At 41.4% G+C, this 19,273-nt stretch overlaps 1 protein-coding gene across 1 annotated transcript in view; it reads right to left on the reverse strand.

The window, feature by feature from the left end:
* The window catches only part of FBN2 (fibrillin 2), a 240,425-nt gene that overhangs the window by 131,883 nt on the left and 89,269 nt on the right, over positions 1–19,273 (reverse strand). The window contains exon 8 of the mRNA XM_002710087.5: positions 6,022–6,147. Coding sequence (XP_002710133.2) covers positions 6,022–6,147 — 126 coding nt within the window. The remainder of the gene's footprint in view (positions 1–6,021; positions 6,148–19,273) is intronic.

A 19,273-nucleotide genomic window follows, 5' to 3' on the forward strand; every position in this document is an offset into this window, starting at 1 on the left:
CCACACGTGGAGGCTAAGCACACTATGCCTCAGCACCTGACCCTATATTTACCTTTTAATTCCATTTCCCAAGAACCTCTTGAAGCCCTTGTGTGGTGGAATTTCTTCCTCACTGTATAACTGTCTCTTTCTAGGACACTCAAATAAAGCTGGTGCCTGGTATCCCTGCTCCACCAGGTCCCTTCACGTGAATCCAGCACCGTCACTAAGACATTCTTCACTGTAATGTCTCATGCTGGTCTCCCCCTCCACCTTTCAGTCAAACACAGTCAGGGGTTCTCCCTCACTGGTTGTAAACACACACATGTACATACAATCCACACACAGAAGGCACACACAAAATACATACAATACCCACACATGTAGGGCAGTGCCTAACACAGGACTGATTCTGCATTTTGTGTTTTAACAAGCATACCCTGGGCACTGCTCTGTGTCATCATTTACAGCCCCCTCATTTCTGTTTCTGTTTTGCTAAAAAAATTTTTGAGAGGTTCTCACTGCCTGTGGGATCATCCTGGCAATGCTCAGTTTGATGCTAACCTCAGCACATAATCTTAATCTTAACCCACTCTTCTTCTTTTATTTCCAAGACCCTTGACTCAGCTCTCCTTGCCAGGCGGCTTCGGCCACCATGACCAGAACCCACACAACAGCTTCAGCTCCCGCAGTCCTGCTCACATCGCCCTTGCTCGTCTTAGTACCTACCCTTTTCCCATGATCTACACCAGTGCTCCTCAAGTTGAAGATTTTAACTTAGGATTTTTTATTTTTTTATTTTTAAAAATATTTTATTTATTTATTTGAGAGGTAGAGTTACAGACAATGAGAGGGAGAAAAAGAGAGAAATTCTTCCGTCCATTGGTTCACTCCCCTAATGGCCGCAACAGCCAGAGCTGCGTGGATATGAAGCCAGGAGCCAGGTGCTTCCTTTTGGTCTCCCACATGGGTGCCAGGGCCCAAAGACTTGGGCCATCTTCTACTGCTTTCCCAGGCCATAAGCAGAGAGCTGGATTGGAAGAGGAGCAGCGCCTATATGGGATGCTGGTGCCGCAGGTGTAGGATTAACCTACTGCGCCACAGGGCTGGCCCCCTTAGGCTTTTTTAAATGAATGGTATCTTAAGATTCCTTAGCAATTATTCACCCATTGCCTCAAATACATACATACATACATATATATATATATGTATATAAAGCATATATATATTTTTTTTTTCATCTTCTGTTTTCAGGTTTTGTTTTCTCAAGAATACTCCAAGGCGACACTGTGCACTGGAATTTTCATAAAGCCCCAGGCAGTGAGCTTATCATTACTGTAGGAACTTCTAAAGGCTTCATCTCATCTTGTGAACTTCACTTGCCACTTCAGAGGCACTTCAGAGGCCTGTGCAGAGGGGTCCTTGCTAGCTCTGTGTGGACAGCATTCTGCACATACATTTGACTCACTTTTGCTGCCAATGCACCACTGACTTTTGCCTGGATGCCAATTATTCTTTTGTGCCTATGCTGCAATGTGGAAATTAGGTACTATGATTGCACGGATAACACAGTCACTGTGAATTCCAAAAAAATGACATAAGGCTCATTAAGTAGTGCTATTAAAAGTGATTTTAAGAGAAAGATTATAAAATGCTCCTTAACACTTTTTAAAACTGTCATATGTAAGCACTTTATGTTAAAAAAGAAAGTGCTTTCCTGGATATTCAAAAACTTAATTAAACACACTACACCAAATTAAACCAGAAATATGACAGATTTAATGCAATGCAATGAAAAAATTCTATTTTATAATTAAACCCATTTAAACTCTCCTGTCATATGTATTTTCCTACATATAAAGCAACAAGGATCAAGGCTATTTATGTTTATAATGTGGTACGGTCTGAAGATATTGGAGTTAGTAAAATAAACACCTAGAAACATTCATCATATACCACTCTCAGAAGAAAGCTGCAGAGGATGGCATTGTAGTATAGCAGGTAAGACTGCCTCCTGCAGTCTTATGGCTGCCATCCTATGTGTGTGCCAGTTCAAGTACCAGCTGCTCTACTTCCAATCCAGTCCCCACTAAGGTGCCTGGGAAAGCAGCAGAAGATGGCCCAAGTTGCTTGGGCTCCTGCATCTTTGTGGAAGACCCAGATGAAGCTTCTGGTTTTAGCCTGGCCCAGCCCAGGGCCAGTGCAATCATGTGGGGAGGTAAATAGCAGATGAAAGATCTCTGTCTCTCTATTTATCTCTGTAACCCACCCTGCCAAATAATATAAAAAAATTTAAAAAAGAAGATCCAATCAAAATACTAACAACATTCTTCTCAGATACAGAAGAAACAATGTGAAAATTCATATGGAAACACAAGAGACCCTGAAAATCAAAAGCGATCTTAAACAACAAAAACAAAGCTAGAGGCATCACAATACCAGCTTTCAAGACATACTACAGGGCAGTTATTATCAAAACAGCCTGATACTGGCACAAAAAAACAGTCATGTAGACCACTGGAACAGAATAGAAATCCCAAAAGTCAATCCATGCATTTATAACCAACTAATCTTTGATAAAGGAGTTAAGATCAATCGTTAGAGAAAAGACAGTCTCTTCAACAAATGGCACTGAGAAAACTGGATCTCTGTGTGCAGAAATAGGAAACAAGATCCCTACCTTATACCTTTTACATAAATCAACACAAAATGGATCAAGGACCTAAATCTACAACTTGATAGCCTCAAAGTACTAGAGCATAACATTGGGGGAAACTCTGCTAGACATCATAGGCAAAGACTTCTTGGAATAGACCCCCAAAAAACAGGTAATCGAGCAAAAACAGACAAATGGGAGTACATCAAGCTAAGAAGCTTCTGCACCGCAAAGGAAACACTTCCAAAGTGAAGCAGCAATAGACAGAATGGGAGAAAATATCTGCAAACTATGAAACTAATAAAGGATTAATATTCAGAAGCTATAAAGAGCTCAAGAACCTCAACAACACCAAAACAAACAATCCAGTTAATAAATGGGCAGGGGCCAGCGCTGTGGTGCAGCAGGTTAATGCCCTGGCCTGAAGCGCCAGCATCCCATATGGGCACGGGTCCAAGACCCGGCTGTTCCACTTCTGATCCAGCCCTCTGCTATGGCCTGGGAAAGCAGTAGAAGATGGTCCAAGTCCTTGGGCCCCTGCACCCATGTGGGAGACCTGGAAGAAGCTCCTGGCTTTAGATCACTGCAGCTCTGGCCATTGCAGCCAACTGGGGAGTGAACCATAGGATGGAAGACCTCTTGCTCTCTCTCTGCCTCTCCTCTCCTCTGTGTAACTCTGACTTTCAAATAAATAAATAAATCTTTAAAGAAAAGAAATGGGCAAAGGATTTGAACAGGTACTTTTGAAAACAGGAAAATAAAATAGCCAACAGACACTTAAAAATGCTCAGGATCACTAGCCATCAAGGAAATGCAAATCAAAATCACAATGAGGCCTCACCTCACCCCAGTTAGAATGGCTATCATTAAAAACCAAGAATAATAAATGCCAGTGAGGATGTGGGAAAAAGGGTTCCCTTATCCACTTTTGGTGAGAATGTAAACTAGTACAGCCATTGTGGAAGACAATATGGAGACATCTCACAAGTCTGAAAACAGATACATTGTAAGACCCAGCCATCCCACTCATATACAAAATGAAATTAGCATATAAAAGAGTTATCTGTACACCTATGTTTATTGCAGCTCCATTCACAATAACTAAGATATGTAATCAAACCAGATGTCCATCAACAGATGACTAGATAAACAAAATGTGGTATATATACACTATGGCGCACTACTTTGCCATAAAAAGAAAGGAATAATGTCTTCGGCAACAAAATGGATGCAACTGGAAACCATTATGCTTACAGAAACAAGCCAGTCCCAAAAAGACAAACATTATATGTTTTCCTTTATCTATGGTAACTAACAGAGTACAAAAAATGTAATGTATGTGAGCAAACCTGACATTTTTGAGATCTGATTATTGTTTGCAGACTTGTCTCTACTAATGAGGAACAGTGTTTTTTTCTTCTTACTATTTGTTGAACTCTTTACTTAGTAGAGGGTTAAGCTTATGATTATAAAATAAACAAAGTATGTCACTGTAAAAACTAAAAGAAAAAATAAGAAAGAAGAGAGTAGGGAAGAGAGTGTGGGAAGTACCATTATGCTCCTCAATCTGTATATATGAAATACATGAAATCTGATCATCTTATATAAATAAAAAAACTAAAAATTAAAAGAGAAAGGCAATTTCTAAAATTATGGAACTATAAAAAAAGGAATCCTGAAGACAATATTGTTTTTTACTCAAAAATATAGCTTTGAGTTCATCCAATCATAGTGATTAGTATGTGGTTACAAAACAAACAGAATGAAAATATCCAAGACATACATAATATAATCATAAATAAATTCAATCTAAGAAAATACAGAATCAAAATTTTAAAAAGCAAAGTCATATCTATCTCTTACACATTAAAATGGTAGATGTGTTTTTTTCTCCTTTGTGGAAAAGCCATACTTAATCTAAAACCAAGACAGTTTTTCAAAAATATTTTAAGCTGCATGCGTGCTTCACTTTAGCATTAGTTTTGTAATTTTAGAGAGCTTTTCTCTCCTTGCCTAGGGCTTTCTTCTGGGAGTCAGGGTATTGCTACTCAAGTGAACAGGACTCCTGGTTAGCACGGGACTCAGTTTTCAGGAGCTTGAGCATATTCTTGCCCTTTAAGCATCTTAGGGCTGTAACTCAGTGCTGTAACATCACGTCCAACAGAAGGCAAGCAACACAAAGCAATTATGAGCCAACAACATCTTTTCACAGTGTTGTCTCATTCATTCATATGTTGATTTTCCTATTCTTTCAGAAAAATGATGGACTGAGCACAAAAGTTGTACATGTTGTCACACATGGCCCAGGGTCTAAAAAGCTGCAGAGAGCAGGACCTAACACAGCTCACAGTCTGGCCAGTGCATGACCCAAAAATACCAAGAAAACAATAAACCCTAAAATAAGGGAAATGAAGAATACTATGGGAGTGATTCCAGGCCATAGGCCTTTGATAGTGGCCCACGGCTTCTCATTCCTGTCCTTGACTCTCTGTATATCCATCCCGTTGACCCAGTTCACCTGGGTGCCATGAGTAGGATCCCCAGAGGCCGTGGCAGTGATGACACAGCGAGAGTGTGGTCAGGGTGGGAGAGCGCCACTGCCCAGACTGCCACCCTCTCTATGACCAAGCGGAATGCATGTTCCTAATACCTGCACTGTCTGAGTCACCAGTGCTTTCCAAGAGAACTGTACACATCTCTCCCTCTCTTCTTAGCTACTATCAGCTTAAAACTGGAGCTGACCAGGCTTAATGCTCAGGAAGAGAAAGGTGGTCACGCATCAAGGGACACTTCAGCATGTCTGTGCTCACAATGAGACAAGGCCTGGGGCTTGCCCGCGGATGGATGGTTTACCCTATGACTGGGAAGCACTGTTTCGTCTGTCTAAACAAAGGGGAGCATACAAATATATTTGGCTTTAATTTAAATATGCTCAAAACACAAAATTAAAGGTGTCAATTTCTTTTTTGTCTTAACTATTTTTTACTAGAATAAACAAACTCTAAGTAAATAAGATGGTGAATGTGCTCATGATTCACAGCAACACAAGAACCTTTAATTACTACATCTGTCTCCCAAAGCAGATGCTAAAATCTCTCTCAGGCCTTTCTGTCTCCAGCGCTGGGCAAGAGAAAGGTCATCAGAAAGTCTTTATTTTCAAAATGATTTTGACAACATAAAACAAACCCAGAAGGCTTGTGAAACAGAAGTCTTTGCAAAGAGTACCTACATCTCTAATCTCTCAGGAGTGGTACCGTTTACCTTAAACAACTCTTCGAGCCATTGCCCTACTGGTTTTATGAACCACTGCCATCTTCACAGCTGGGTTGGACTGTTCTGTCATTATAAGGAAGCAGCGCATTGCGCCTTGAAGATATGAGGCTTACCGATGCACCGAGAGCCATCTGTGGAGGTTATGTATCCACGCGGACACACACAAAAATAGCTTCCCACGGTGTTGGAGCATTCGCCGGTTTCACATATCCCAGGAATGATGCTGCACTCATCGATGTCTAATCAAGGAAGGAAGATTGAGAAAGGCTTTCATTAAACAGCTTTTAAAGGGGATTTTAAAAAAAGGAGTATGAGAGCTCTCATGGTTGATTAAGTCAGATCATATAACCTAGAAGATACTCTTGTTTCAAGCCCTGAAGAATTTCTCACACATATCTATGGGAACTGACATGAAAGTAAACTCCCATGGCAGTAAAACCAAAGCCAACTAAAGCAAAACAGTATCCTCCACCCCCCCCACCCACCCAATTTAAATTGGAGTTATAAAAATGACAATGTTTTAGTTTCCATTCTGCATCAGCTAGGAAATTATCCTACTAGAGCCTTTATTTTATATATATATATATAAATACTATGATTATCTTTTAAAACTTGGAAAAACTACGTTTGAAAATATATAGCTAATTTCCATATTAATTACTTGAATCAACAAAAAATGATAAATAACTTCATTTTTCCACCTGGCTTTAGGATATGTTTTTGTACTTACATTTGAGATTCTGTGCCTAACTTCAGTCTAAAAGAACCCAGAAGCACAGCAAAGGGCAAACTTGTTGGGCACTGGGGAGTGTCCAGTATTCCTATTGCACCTCCTTGCTCTAACCCATTCAGCTGACTCGACGCTGGGACTACTCTATTTCCTTTCACATTAATGAAAGCTCTGCTTTCTTTTAAATCTTCCTGAAAGCAGCAAGCCTGGCCATTTATGTAAGCTTTAATGTACTTTTCTTCTAATCCAGTGGGCAGAGAGAGGTGGAAAGTCAAACAAAGCTGCAATTAGGTGCACTGGGAGCTAATTGCTAATACATTTGAAAGGAAATGAACCACTGTGGGGAAAATCCAGCCAGGGGTGCCTGGGAGCTACCAGTCTTTTTTTTGTGGTTGTTAAGGAACAGAGGTAGCAGAGATGAATACAGAGCCTAATTATAAAAGCCAAAAACATAATGACCTAAAAGTCAAAGGACACTGGAGCTTTTAATTTCTTTTTTTACTTTTTAGTTATATACATTCTTTTAGAATGTATCAATAAAAAGAAAAAAATTCCTATCGTAAATACAAGAGAAAAAAATTAAATTTCATGTCAAAAAAAGGTTGGCAATGCATTTTTTGCATTCCTCTACTGGGCTATTCATTTATTCCTCATTTAGTCTGACAAGTCACTTTTGCCTACAAGCTGTATCAAGAAATAACTATATGCTTATGTATCTTCTTGGCATGTTCTTGTAGAAAAGTTACCAGATTCAGACATTCTTTGAAATAATATCTGTATTTGAGGCTGCACAGTTAGCCGCTGAAGACACAGAGATACATATCGAAATCCACCAATGCCCCAGGAGAGATCAGAATGCTAACATGAACTGACTACATGCGGAGCAACTACATAATGTGGTGAAACAGTTACCATCAGACTTAATCCGACAAAACGAAACCATGTGTGCAAAATTAGGACCTGTTGCATCCTGCATTGCCATCTCAGTGCAGTGCTCAATCTCAACACAACTGAATGCGGACTCAGGAAAGAGACAAAAACTAGAAAAGCTACATGTTACTCACCAAATAAACTCATCGATCATCTCTGGATAAGGAAGGCCAGAAAAATAATTAAATAATATTTTAAAAAAGAGAATAGTACCAAGTAGAGCAAGAGTAAAAATGTGAAGGACTCAATCCTGTCTACTCATTCTTCACATAGCTAAGATTATGCCATTCATTCCGGTGCTTGTGGAGCCCAGAGTTGCTGCAAATTCTCAAAAGTTAGAAGAATTAGGTCCATTTATGCATTAGTTTTTCATTCTAGGCACTTCCTCTTGTAATAAAGATCTTCTTTGTGCTCTAGTCCTAAATACCCTGAGATAATAAAAAGAGAGAAAATACGAAGATGTTTGGCATTTTTGGGGGGGGGGCAGAAAAATTATTTGGGATACGGAAATGAGCACACAGGGGCCTGTGCTGTGGCGCAGCAGGTATGTAGTGCCAGCATCCCACATGGGCACCAGTTCTAGTCCTGGCTGCTCCTCTTCTGATCTAGCTCTCTGCTAAGGCCTGGGAAAGCAGTGGAAGATGGCCAGGTTCTTGGACCCCTGCACCCACGTGGGAGACCAGAAGTTCCTGGCTCCGGATCGGTACAGTTCCGGCCATTGTGGCCAATTGGGGAGTGAACCAGCGGATGGAAGACCTCCCTCACTTCCCCCTCTTCTTTCTCTCTCTGTGTAACTCTGATTTTCAAATACAAAAATAACTTTTTTAAAAAAAGAAGAGTCCTGTCAAGTTAATGTTGATTCATTAAAAAAAAAAAAAAGAAATGAGCGTACAAAGTGATATTAAATTCACGGTTTTTCTGTTAAATACATTCCCATATAAAACCTCTAACTACATGCTTCACAATTCTACCTTGAAAGCTTAGCTGCAAAATAACTGTGTGTAAAAGGCTCTCAGGAAGGTATTTAAGGATTCCACACAGAAAAGGACAATATTTTCAATTTATTTTTGGGCCATGACTCCCAAATATTAACTTAAAAATTTGCTGCTTTTTAAAAAATCTGCCCACAACACCCTGCACGTCAGCGTAGCCATGCTCTGTATTTATCCCTCAGTTTAAGTTTAGCATTAACACTTATGATCAGAAGGATGCAAGCACTTAGCTATTTTATCCATCAGTTCTTTGGGATCACATCTAATAATCAAATTTGGAAGGGATATCTTCACCAAGAGAAAGCCTAGAGGGGACTTAAAAAAGTTCATGGAAGATAAAAATAAAGGGTACAGTTATTTTATTGTAAACTTTTGAAATCCATGCATGGTTTTTTCCTTAATATACATTTCCTGTGAACTTTATGAAGACCTTCAGCGTGCACAGATTTCAAAATTTCTGAAGTGCTCCTGTGTATGGGCCATGTATAAACCGGTGGGCCCAATGGTGAGGAGCACATGCACAGGAAAAGGGGAAGTCTGGCGCGTGGGAACTGTTTTCATCTGTGTTCTGCACATCCAATGTGCTTGTACTTATCTCTCCTTGAACTTGCTTGAAAACTTCTATTCATGTACTTTGTGAGGAAGACAAACAGATAGACAGAGCTCCCATCTGTGGTTCTCTGCACAAATACATGCTACGGCTGGGCCAGGCCAAAGCCATGAGCCAGTAACTCAACTCAGTTCTCCCACATGGGCGGCACGGACTCAAGTACTTAGGATATCACCCGCTGCCTCCCAGACTGGGTATCTGTAGGAAGCTGGTATCAGGGGTAGAGATGTGACTTGCTTCCAAGCACTCTAAAATGGGATGCAGATGTCCCAAGCAGGGTCATATCATAACTGCTAGGCCAAGCGCCTATCACATCCTTCAAGTTTTTTTTTCTTTCTTTTTTTTTTTACTTTATAAGCTTGTGCCTTTGGGCTACAAGTATTAGGAAAACTGGTCCAAATTGACATTCACCAGAAATTTAATAGCTGGAGTCTGGAGGTGGCTCAGATTTATGGGTTGGTGTAAGCCAATGTCTCTTGCTTATTTTCTTGCCACGTGCTCAGCTCTGCCCTCTGTGTTCTGTCACTCTCCTGAGGTTGCCTTCCCTTCACAGCGCCTCTGCAGTGGCTCTCTCCTAAACAAGAAAGCTCTCCCCTAGAAGGCCCCAGCAACCTGCTTTTGTCCTGATGTCTTGAATGGGCTCACATGTCAGTTTCTCAGTAATTGCTCAGCTCAAACACTGTGCTGCCTGGCGGAGCCTGGAGTCCTGAGCAAGTGGGTCGCAGTTAGCTTCAGACTAATAAACAGGAACAAGAAAAATCAGGATGGGGAAGGGAGTCTGAAAGTGCAGCACAGGTGAAGAATGGGAAGTGTCCAGAATGGCCGGTAAACATGAACATAAGCTTGCCAGTTAGGCAGATGCCAAATCCTGGAGATCCACTCTGAAGCTTTTATTGTGAAGGAGAGGCACAGTGCCTACCAAAGTTTACGTTAAATAAGAGCACTACACATGCAAATCAGTATTTGAAAAAGGACAATCCTGGTGTTTAATGTGCACAGATGACGTAACACTCAGTGATAAATGCCAGGAGCCTGAAGTAAGGGTTAACAGAGGTCATCGGGAATAGAACTCAACAGGACTTGGCCACCAGGGGGTGTCTCCAACTTGCAGCTTGATTGATGACGGGGATAACCTAGGGCTACTAACAGAGAATGGGACATGGAAGAGTAGGTTTTGAGGTTGAGTCTCAGACATTTGGAACCCATGGTACTGGAGAGAAACAGGTCAAAATTCTAACTACATAGCTAAGAATTTTGATATGAAAGTCAGCAGCAAAATAACTTCTGAAGATGGTCACCTGTGGTTTATCACTAGGTATATGGACAACATGTAATGTTGCAGCAACTGAGAATTCCAAAGAGAACAAAAGAACCGAGGAGGGAACCAGGAGAACCATCAGTAACCAAGGGAGCATCAGAGAACAAAAGCCAGACTGGGAAGAAGCCTGGGAGGTAAGAGATGGTGGCGACTAAGGACAGCACTGCACAATAAGAGGGGTTATCAGGTGAGTCCCAGGAGGGCAAAGGAAGACAAGGGCTGGAAAATGTTTGGTGACCCAAAAAATTTCAACACAGAATTTTTTTTTAAGATAATCAGACCTAAACAAAACCATCTGACAGATTCCTGACTGCCAAACCACATAACCTCCTATTTGTCAACCAACATTCACAATATTCACTGTGAATCTCACCCTAAGTAGAACATAAGGAAAATCTGGGTAAGTCAAGCTGGTGGGACCTCAGCTACCACTTAATTCTAAGAACACTGCCCCTGACATCCTGTCAGTCCAAACACACATACGTCACACACACAGCAGCCCGTGTAACAGTGAGGTTACAGAGAATTAGCACCAACAGTAAGCTCTGTTTTAAATAAAGGTTCTCAAAAGACTGTCTATAGCAATGCCACGTACAAGCTCTTATTTTACAATATTTGTTGATATAGAAAAAGTATCTTTCTGTTATACACTGACCCTTCCATTTTTTCATATACACTATTTGATATTAGAAAAATTCACATCTGAAGTGTTACAAGCAATAAATTAATCTCCATTTCAAGGTTCTCTAAGGACAACAGGAATAGCAATATGATAAACTAAGTTGGGAAAATGTGATATTTGCTTTCTCCTGTTAAACTTTGCATTCAGAATTTCACTGAATATTTATAAATAGCTTTACTGAGACATAACACACACACTATACAATTCACACATCCAAAGTGTAAAATTCTATGTTTTTAGCACATTCACAGGATTGTGCTATCCCAACTACAACATAACTGTGGAAAATCTTCATCCTCCTAAAATTCCACCTCATCAGTAATTACTCCACCATTTCCCCCTCCATGCCTCAGATAAGCACTAACCTAATTTCTGTCTCCATACATTTGCCTGTTTTGGATATTTCACATAAATAGAATCATAAAAAATGTGGTCTTTTGTAACTGATTTCTTCTACTTAGTATAGTATTTGCAAGTTCAGAAATGTGGTTTCTCTCAAACTTTCATTCCTTCTTACCGAAAGATAGTAGCCTGCTGTCTGGGTATGACACAGATAATCTATTCATTCATCAATCAACCCACAAATATGTTGGTTATCTCCATTTTTTGGCCTTTTGGGTATCTTCTTTGGAGAAATATCTATTGAATTTCTTGGCACATTTTTCAATTGAGTTGTCTTTTGATTAATGAGTTATAAGAATTCTTTATATATGTTCCCATGGCTTTATATATGTTCCCAAATGATACATGGCTTACATATGAATTTTCACATTGAACTTTAAGATGATCTTTTCTATTTCTGCAAAAAATAAAGCTGGGATTGTGACAGGGACTGTGTTGCATCTGTCCTGTCCAGACCTTAGGGAATGTTTATTAAGAATGATGTCAGCTATAGTTTTTCCCAGATATCCATTATGAAGATGATGAAGTTTCTTAATTTGTTGATTATTTTTAAATGAAAGGATCACTGGATTCTTTTTCTAAATGCTTTTTCTACATCAACTGAGATGAACATAACTTATCTTTTATTTGACTTATATTATGTACTAAATTGATTTTTCAGATGTTTATTTAATCTTGCATTTCTGAGATAAATCTCAGTTGATAATGGTATGTAATCCTTTTTATATGGGGCCAGATTTAATAACTGATGATGATGCAGAACTCCTTTTTATACTGCACTGGATTTTTTTGTTTGCATGTTTCCAGAGATTTAAAACTCTTGGTATTAAAAAACAAATTTCACTGGCTAAATTCTTGTTTTTATAGGGCAAAGGACTACTGAAGTCCTCCCTTAATTTACCACTGTGGATGTCTTGCCCTCCATGTCATATTGTTTTTCACTGATATACAGGTTTTCTAATTTAATATGAATGATTAAACACTAGAGGATCTTGCATGATATGCTTTTGTTATAACTAATAAAGCTAGTGTTTTAACTTCTCCAGGCCTGCCAGTTGGCACGAAATTACTTTTCTCTTATATACAATTTATTTGTGGAAAGTGGACAAATCCAATCCTTAGAATCTTCTTGTGAATTTATTGTCCATAAGGTAAGAGTTTATATCAAAGCTGGGAAGGACATTTACAAAGTTTCTGAACTATCATTCTGTTTTACCTTTCACTATAACTGGTAAATATTAGCTATCACTGCATTCTATGTCTTTTTTTCTGGAATAAGCTTGAATCAGACTGAAACAAACAGAAAATTCAGCTTGCTGCCAGTAAGAAGTCTGCCATTAATGGTCATTATTTCTTGAATAATTTACTTGAAAGAAAAAGAAACAATAACTAATGAAAATGTCATTAATTCTTTAAAACTCAAAATCTTTTCTTTACATAATCATTTAAACAGATATTGACTGGCATATTCTATTTATTTCTGAACTCATTAAGTTATTACAGATTAAGAATCTGATTTGCCACATACCAAATATCAATTACACATGATCTGTTATCTGAATGAAATTACAATCTACAGAGTAGATAAATGCAAACTAAGGCATACTACAGTAGAGAAAGCAACAATATATTTAAACCATATGCTTTCTGAATTCAGAGAACGAGCAAAAGTTCTTGCAGGACATAGTAAATGATAAAGATTCCTAAGGAATGGAGAACTTCACCATGCCTGGAAGATGGGAGGTGTTTTTCCAAGAAGGAAATACTAGTAGCCAACTGGAGGTGATCAATCAAAAGGCAGAGGTGGGCAGTGAACAGTTCCCCATGAGCCAAGGAATTTATTTAGCAGAAACCACCACCAAGTTAAGTGGAAGACCCAGGTGCCATTCTCAGGAGTCCCCCGTGCTTCTCAGGCAACATACAGAAACTAAAGCATCAAACTAAGAGAATGATCCAAATCGCGCTTCTGGCAAAGATTCCTGAAAGCTGAGTGAAAAAATGGGGTCAAGGATAGTAGAGATGCGATGATAGAGTCTGAGCTCCAGTTAATGATGGGACTAAAAGACAATTCCTGGGTGGCAGGGGCCCAAGCAGTTGGGCCATTTTTCATTGCTTTCCCAAGCATATCTGCAGGAAAGTGGATCAGAGGTGGAGCAGCCAGGACACCAATCAATGCCTATATGGATCGCTGGTGTCACAGGCAGCAGATTAACCCACTTGCCCACAGTCCTGGCCCCTGGCCATCATTAGTGACTTTCTGAAATGATAGAACTTTTCAGTATTGCTGGTCTTTGTCTAATGGGACTAAAATTTCAAATTCCTTTGAAAGAAGAGAAGCATGAAAAGACAATTTCACAAAAGGTTAAGAATTAAGTTGGTGGTGAGGAAAGTGAGGCAACTGGTAGAGACTAAGCCTTTAGGAAAGTTCACAGGGAATGAAGTCAGCAAGAAACAGCACAGCGAGCTGGGACGCAACAGAAGGGAGACCTTGTTTTCTGTGGCTCCACGACGGCCTCAGTGGCAGGTAAAGAGGCAGATCAGGAAAGAGGAGACACACAAGCTGCAGATGAACTAATTCATGGCCAAAGTCCAAGGAGAATACAACACTGATGGAAAAAAGTACAGTGTTGGAACCTTTCTCTCTAAAAAAAAAATGGGAAGATGTCTCATCAAAGGCAGGGAAGAGGGAAAACGCAGATGCAGTCAGAGAGGGAAGCAGAGTTGAGTTCACGTCGGATAGCTTCATGCTTCGTGGCAGAGTAAAACAGAGCACAGATGTGACAACACTGGGTTTGAGAATCACCTGCACAGATTATTAAACATGCTGACTTTGAGACCCAGTCAAGAGGCTTTAGTACTTCTCGTGTTCCAACAACACATCACTGACAGAAAACACATAAAAAGAGAAACACAAAGCAAAAAGTCCAGCTGATTTCAAAATGCAAATCAAACCTTTCCTTAGACCAGAAACAAGACTAAAGCTGTGAGCTGAGCTGAAAGCATAGTTTTGCTGGGCCCGTTCCCCAGAAGTTGGCGATGGTGGCCAGGACTTCAGGGTTACACCTGATGGCAACGGTGTATGATAAATGCTACACATGGATTGGTGAAGAGCAGAGTGGGAACACAGAGGAGAAGCAGGGTGAGAAGACTTCTAAAGGAAAGCAACACTCAAAACTGAAACAGACACACACAAGCCTAGAACAGGCTACGGAAATGAAATGCAGCATCGTTTTCCAGGAGGAAGAAAGAGCACACCTCAGGGCTGGCGCCGCGGCTCACTAGGCTAATCCTCCGCCTAGCGGCGCCGGCACACCAGGTTCTAGTCCCGGTCGGGGCGCCGGATTCTGTCCCGGTTGCCCCTCTTCCAGGCCAGCTCTCTGCTGTGGCCAGGGAGTGCAGTGGAGGATGGCCCAGGTGCTTGGGCCCTGCACCCCATGGGAGACCAGGAGAAGCACCTGGCTCCTGGCTCCTGCCATCGGATCAGCGCGGTGCGCCGGCCGCAGCGCGCTGGCCGCGGCGGCCATTGGAGGGTGAACCAACGGCAAAGGAAGACCTTTCTCTCTGTCTCTCTCTCTCACTGTCCACTCTACCTGTCAAAAAAAAAAAAAAAAAAAAAAAAAAAAAAAGCACACCTCGACCGGAGGGACCGTGATTTAGTCCAGGAATTAAGTGTCTGAATCAGAACGTGTGGAAAGCAATGATGTTAGAGAGGTAAACAGAGAATGATCTTACAGAACACTTGGTCCTGAGAATAGGGGATTCCAGGGGATTCAAACACAAACTCAGAAGATCCATAGCTTCCATGCAGAGAAAGGGTTGAAGTAGAAGATGCAGGAGGTAGCTCAAAGAATGCTATCACAGGGCTGGCGCCGCAGCTCACTAGGCTAATCCTCCGCCTGCGGCGCCAGCACACCGGGTTCTAGTCCCAGTCAGGGCACCAGATTCTGTCCCGGTTGCCCCTCTTGCAGGCCAGCTCTCCGCTGTGGCCAGGGAGTGCAGTGGAGGATGGCCCAAGTGCTTTGGCCCTGCACCTGCATGGGAGACCAGGAGAAGCACCTGGCTCCTGCCTTCGGATCAGCGCAGTGCGCTGGCCGCAGCATGCCAGCCGCGGCGGCCATTGGAGGGTGAACCAACGGCAAAGGAGGACCTTTCTCTCTGTCTCTCGCACTGTAACTCTGCCTGTCAAAAAATAAAGTAAAATAAAAAAGAATGCTATCACAGAACTTGAGAGGATAAATGGTACTAATGAAGACAAGAGAAGTACATGAACTCACAATCTATTTATTTAGTAAATAGAATCCACTTAAAGACCTTGACAAAATGGTTCAGTGATACTCAGTTTAAGATTTGGACAACAAATTGAACTGACTGGTTGTGCCGATCACAGCGATAGGGAACCTAGCAAATGATGGTAAGGTGCCTGTGGGTGGGGTGGTAGAGCCAAAGACCCTGTGTACATTGAGTTTGAGACAACTGTGGGGTATCTGAGGTATATGTTTCTGTATGGATATTAGGTACTATAAGGCATGGGAAAGGTCTACCTCATGATTTTTATGAAATTAGTTTGACTGGAGTGGTGAGGATACTCCCCAGATTACAGATAATGTGAAGAGAAAAGGGGCATCCTATAAGGGGAAGGGCACCTTTTTTAGCGTGATGGAAAATTCCAGGGCCTCTGCAGAGGCTGGGAGCTGGGGGCTCTATCATGCTGCATCCATATTTTGTGTTTGCAATGATCAGATATTATTTCTTGGCCCACCTTCTCTACTGTCAACAGTCCACAGAGATATATTTAAAACAGTCTCTGTATGTTAACACGAATAAGCATTACAGGAACTCTTTAATTAAGAGGTGTTTGTCCACGTTGGCTGAGTAATGGTCTTTTTTAAAAGGCTGCTACTGCAGTAACATAATGAATGGTTCACTTTCAGCCTGAAATCAATACTGCATCATTCTGAACACTAATTTGGAGTAACTCAGGCATGAAGCAATGGCGGCAAGAGGCAAATCCATCACAGTCCTTTGTGAACACTACAGCAGTCAGAAAGTGATTTTGATTTAAAAAGCATGCAAATTACTGACAACACAGTTGAGCAATGTGAGCTTAAATGTTTGGTCTGCACCCCAAGATCTCAAGACTGGATTTCTTGGGAAACATGGCCATTTTCTAGCAGTGGTTTTTCATTTTTTCCCTTTGTTTCTCTTCTCCAGAACCCTTTCTTTCTTTTTGGTGAGTTACTCAGAATGCAAACAACTGGTTACCCTTTGGTTAACCCAAACTTTGGACACAGAAGGGCAAATTTTAAACTTAGAACACTGGCTTTCAATACAAATTAGACCAAATTGTTTACAAATTTAAAAATACTTGAAGACTTAACATGATGACGCCGAGCTTCTGTAGAATAGTTTAAATAACAGCTGGTTAAAACCTTATGCTCCAGAATCTGTCTTCCTTCCAATCCTCCCTGCATTCCACAACTGCCTTAAAATTTTAAAATATGAGGGTACTCCAAAAAGATCATGGAACTACTCGTGGCTCTCCAGTTTTTGGGCACCAAAATATATTTACATTTAGTTCCATTTTCCGTGAACTTTTTGAATCAATTTTGTATGCAGAAGGTAAATCGAAAGGCTTTCTTAATGTTTGGTAAAACCTAAAATTTCAGTGATATCAAAATCAGAAAATCCCAAAACTAAACTTACTATAACCATTTGTGTCGCTCCCCCTCTTCGTGGAGGAACGACACTAAACCCTGCCTAGGCTTCATATCCGAGTCACGGCACCATTATGTCGCTCCCCCTCTTCGTGGAGGAACGACACTAAGCCCTGCCTAGGCTTCATATCCGAGTCACGGCACCATTATGTCGCTCCCCCTCTTCGTGGAGGAATGACACTAAGCCCTGCCTAGGCTTCATATCCGAGTCACGGCACCATTATGTCGCTCCCCCTCTTTGTGGAGGAACGACACAGGACCCTGCGCCGTTCTTTCGTCTGCTCGGCCCTCCCCGGGTTTGCTGCTGGTTCTTCCCGGGTTGGCTACTATCCCTTCCACCTCCGTGGAAGGGCAGTTCCCCCTGGCCACATTCCCCACTTCCGCAGGGGAGCGGCACACCGCCGGCCGGCTCTCTCGGGGGCTGCACAGGTGTTCCCCTTAGATGTTCCCCTTAGATGTTCCTCTTAGATGTTCCTGGTGCATGCCGTCTCTCTCCTCCTTTATAGTCCTCCTCCGCCAATCCTAACTCGGCTGCCCACACGCCGAGTACGCTGCTCTCCTCCAATCAGGAGCAAGTCCTACAGTTTATTGGCTGAACTGGAGGCAGCTGTGTAGAAGCTGTTTTCTTCTCTCCCAGTGCCATATTGTGGGAGAGCAGATGTATAGAATAGTCTTAATTCCAGTAACTCAGTCTAGTCCGGGTTGCTCCCCACAATTTGGACTTGGCAAAATTGCAAGAATTCAGTATTTTCCCTTCTCATTTTTCTCATTAAGCATAAAGACCTTAAAGTATAATCCTAAAACACTGAGAATTTTAAGTATATTTTGGCATTTTGCATTAAGACCATTCATTTAGGAAGTCTTGATCTCCTATCAACATTCTCAAGATACATTAGAAAGTCCTTTATTTTGCAAGTTTTAAATAAATGGCAACACATGAAAAAGAAATATGTCATTTATACTGTCACTGAACTGCTATATAAATGAGCATTCACCTCGGTACTTCTCATATTTGTTACCATAAAAGGAAATGAACTCAATGAAAATAGTTTGCTTGGTCACTAAAGCACATGCTTTGTGCCATTCTTACAAAGAGGGTTAACGTTCAAATTGGCAGTTATATTGGTGCTGGTGGACTTCCTTATTCTCTTGACAGGTTCCATTCATATGTACCCACTTCAAATATGAAAGGTAGCTGCACATACCTTGGACTACTTGGACATATCTGTGTCTACGCACAAAGAGGGCGGTGTACGTGTGGATGTGTGAATACAGAAGGTCACTCCTGAGATCTGCACACACGCAGATCTACTCAAGGGGGTGAAGGACCCGTATAAACCCAACCAGTCATTCACCAGCAATTGTGTGTGGAATGCAAATGTGAAAGGGCTGACTGGGGAGACTGCCAGTTCTGTGAATGAACCTCATCAGACACAGCTATGCTCTAACTGGGCTAACATAGCATGCACTCACACATACACACTCACACTATGTAGCTGGAGTGAGTGCTGCAGAATACAGGACAGAATTATTGCTTTACCATGCACAGTTATCCAGACAATCCTCAAGGGTCTCACCAAGATGTTGAGACTTTCATGACTGGAACTCTTTTTCCTTACTCACAGCACTTGGAGCTGCAGCTGTGGCACGGTAGGTTAATCCTCCGCCAGAGATGCCAGCATCCCATATGGGTGCTGGTTCTAGTCCTGGCTGCTCCTCTTCTGATCAAGCTCTCTGCCACGGCCTGGGAAAGCAGCAGAAGATGGCCCAAGCACTTGGGCCACTGTACCCACATGGGAGATCTGGAAGAAGCTCCTAGCTCCTGGCTTCTGACTAGTCCAGCTCCAGCCGTTGTGGCCATCTAGGGAGTGAACCAGCGGACCAAAGATTTTTCTTTCTGTCTCTGTAATTCTACCTCTCAAATAAATAAATAGAATCTTATAAAAACTTACTCACCACATCCAAGTGATGACTTATGTAAAAGTTG

The sequence above is a fragment of the Oryctolagus cuniculus genome, chromosome 6, assembly GCF_964237555.1.
Source record: "Oryctolagus cuniculus chromosome 6, mOryCun1.1, whole genome shotgun sequence".
Taxonomy (NCBI): domain Eukaryota; kingdom Metazoa; phylum Chordata; class Mammalia; order Lagomorpha; family Leporidae; genus Oryctolagus; species Oryctolagus cuniculus.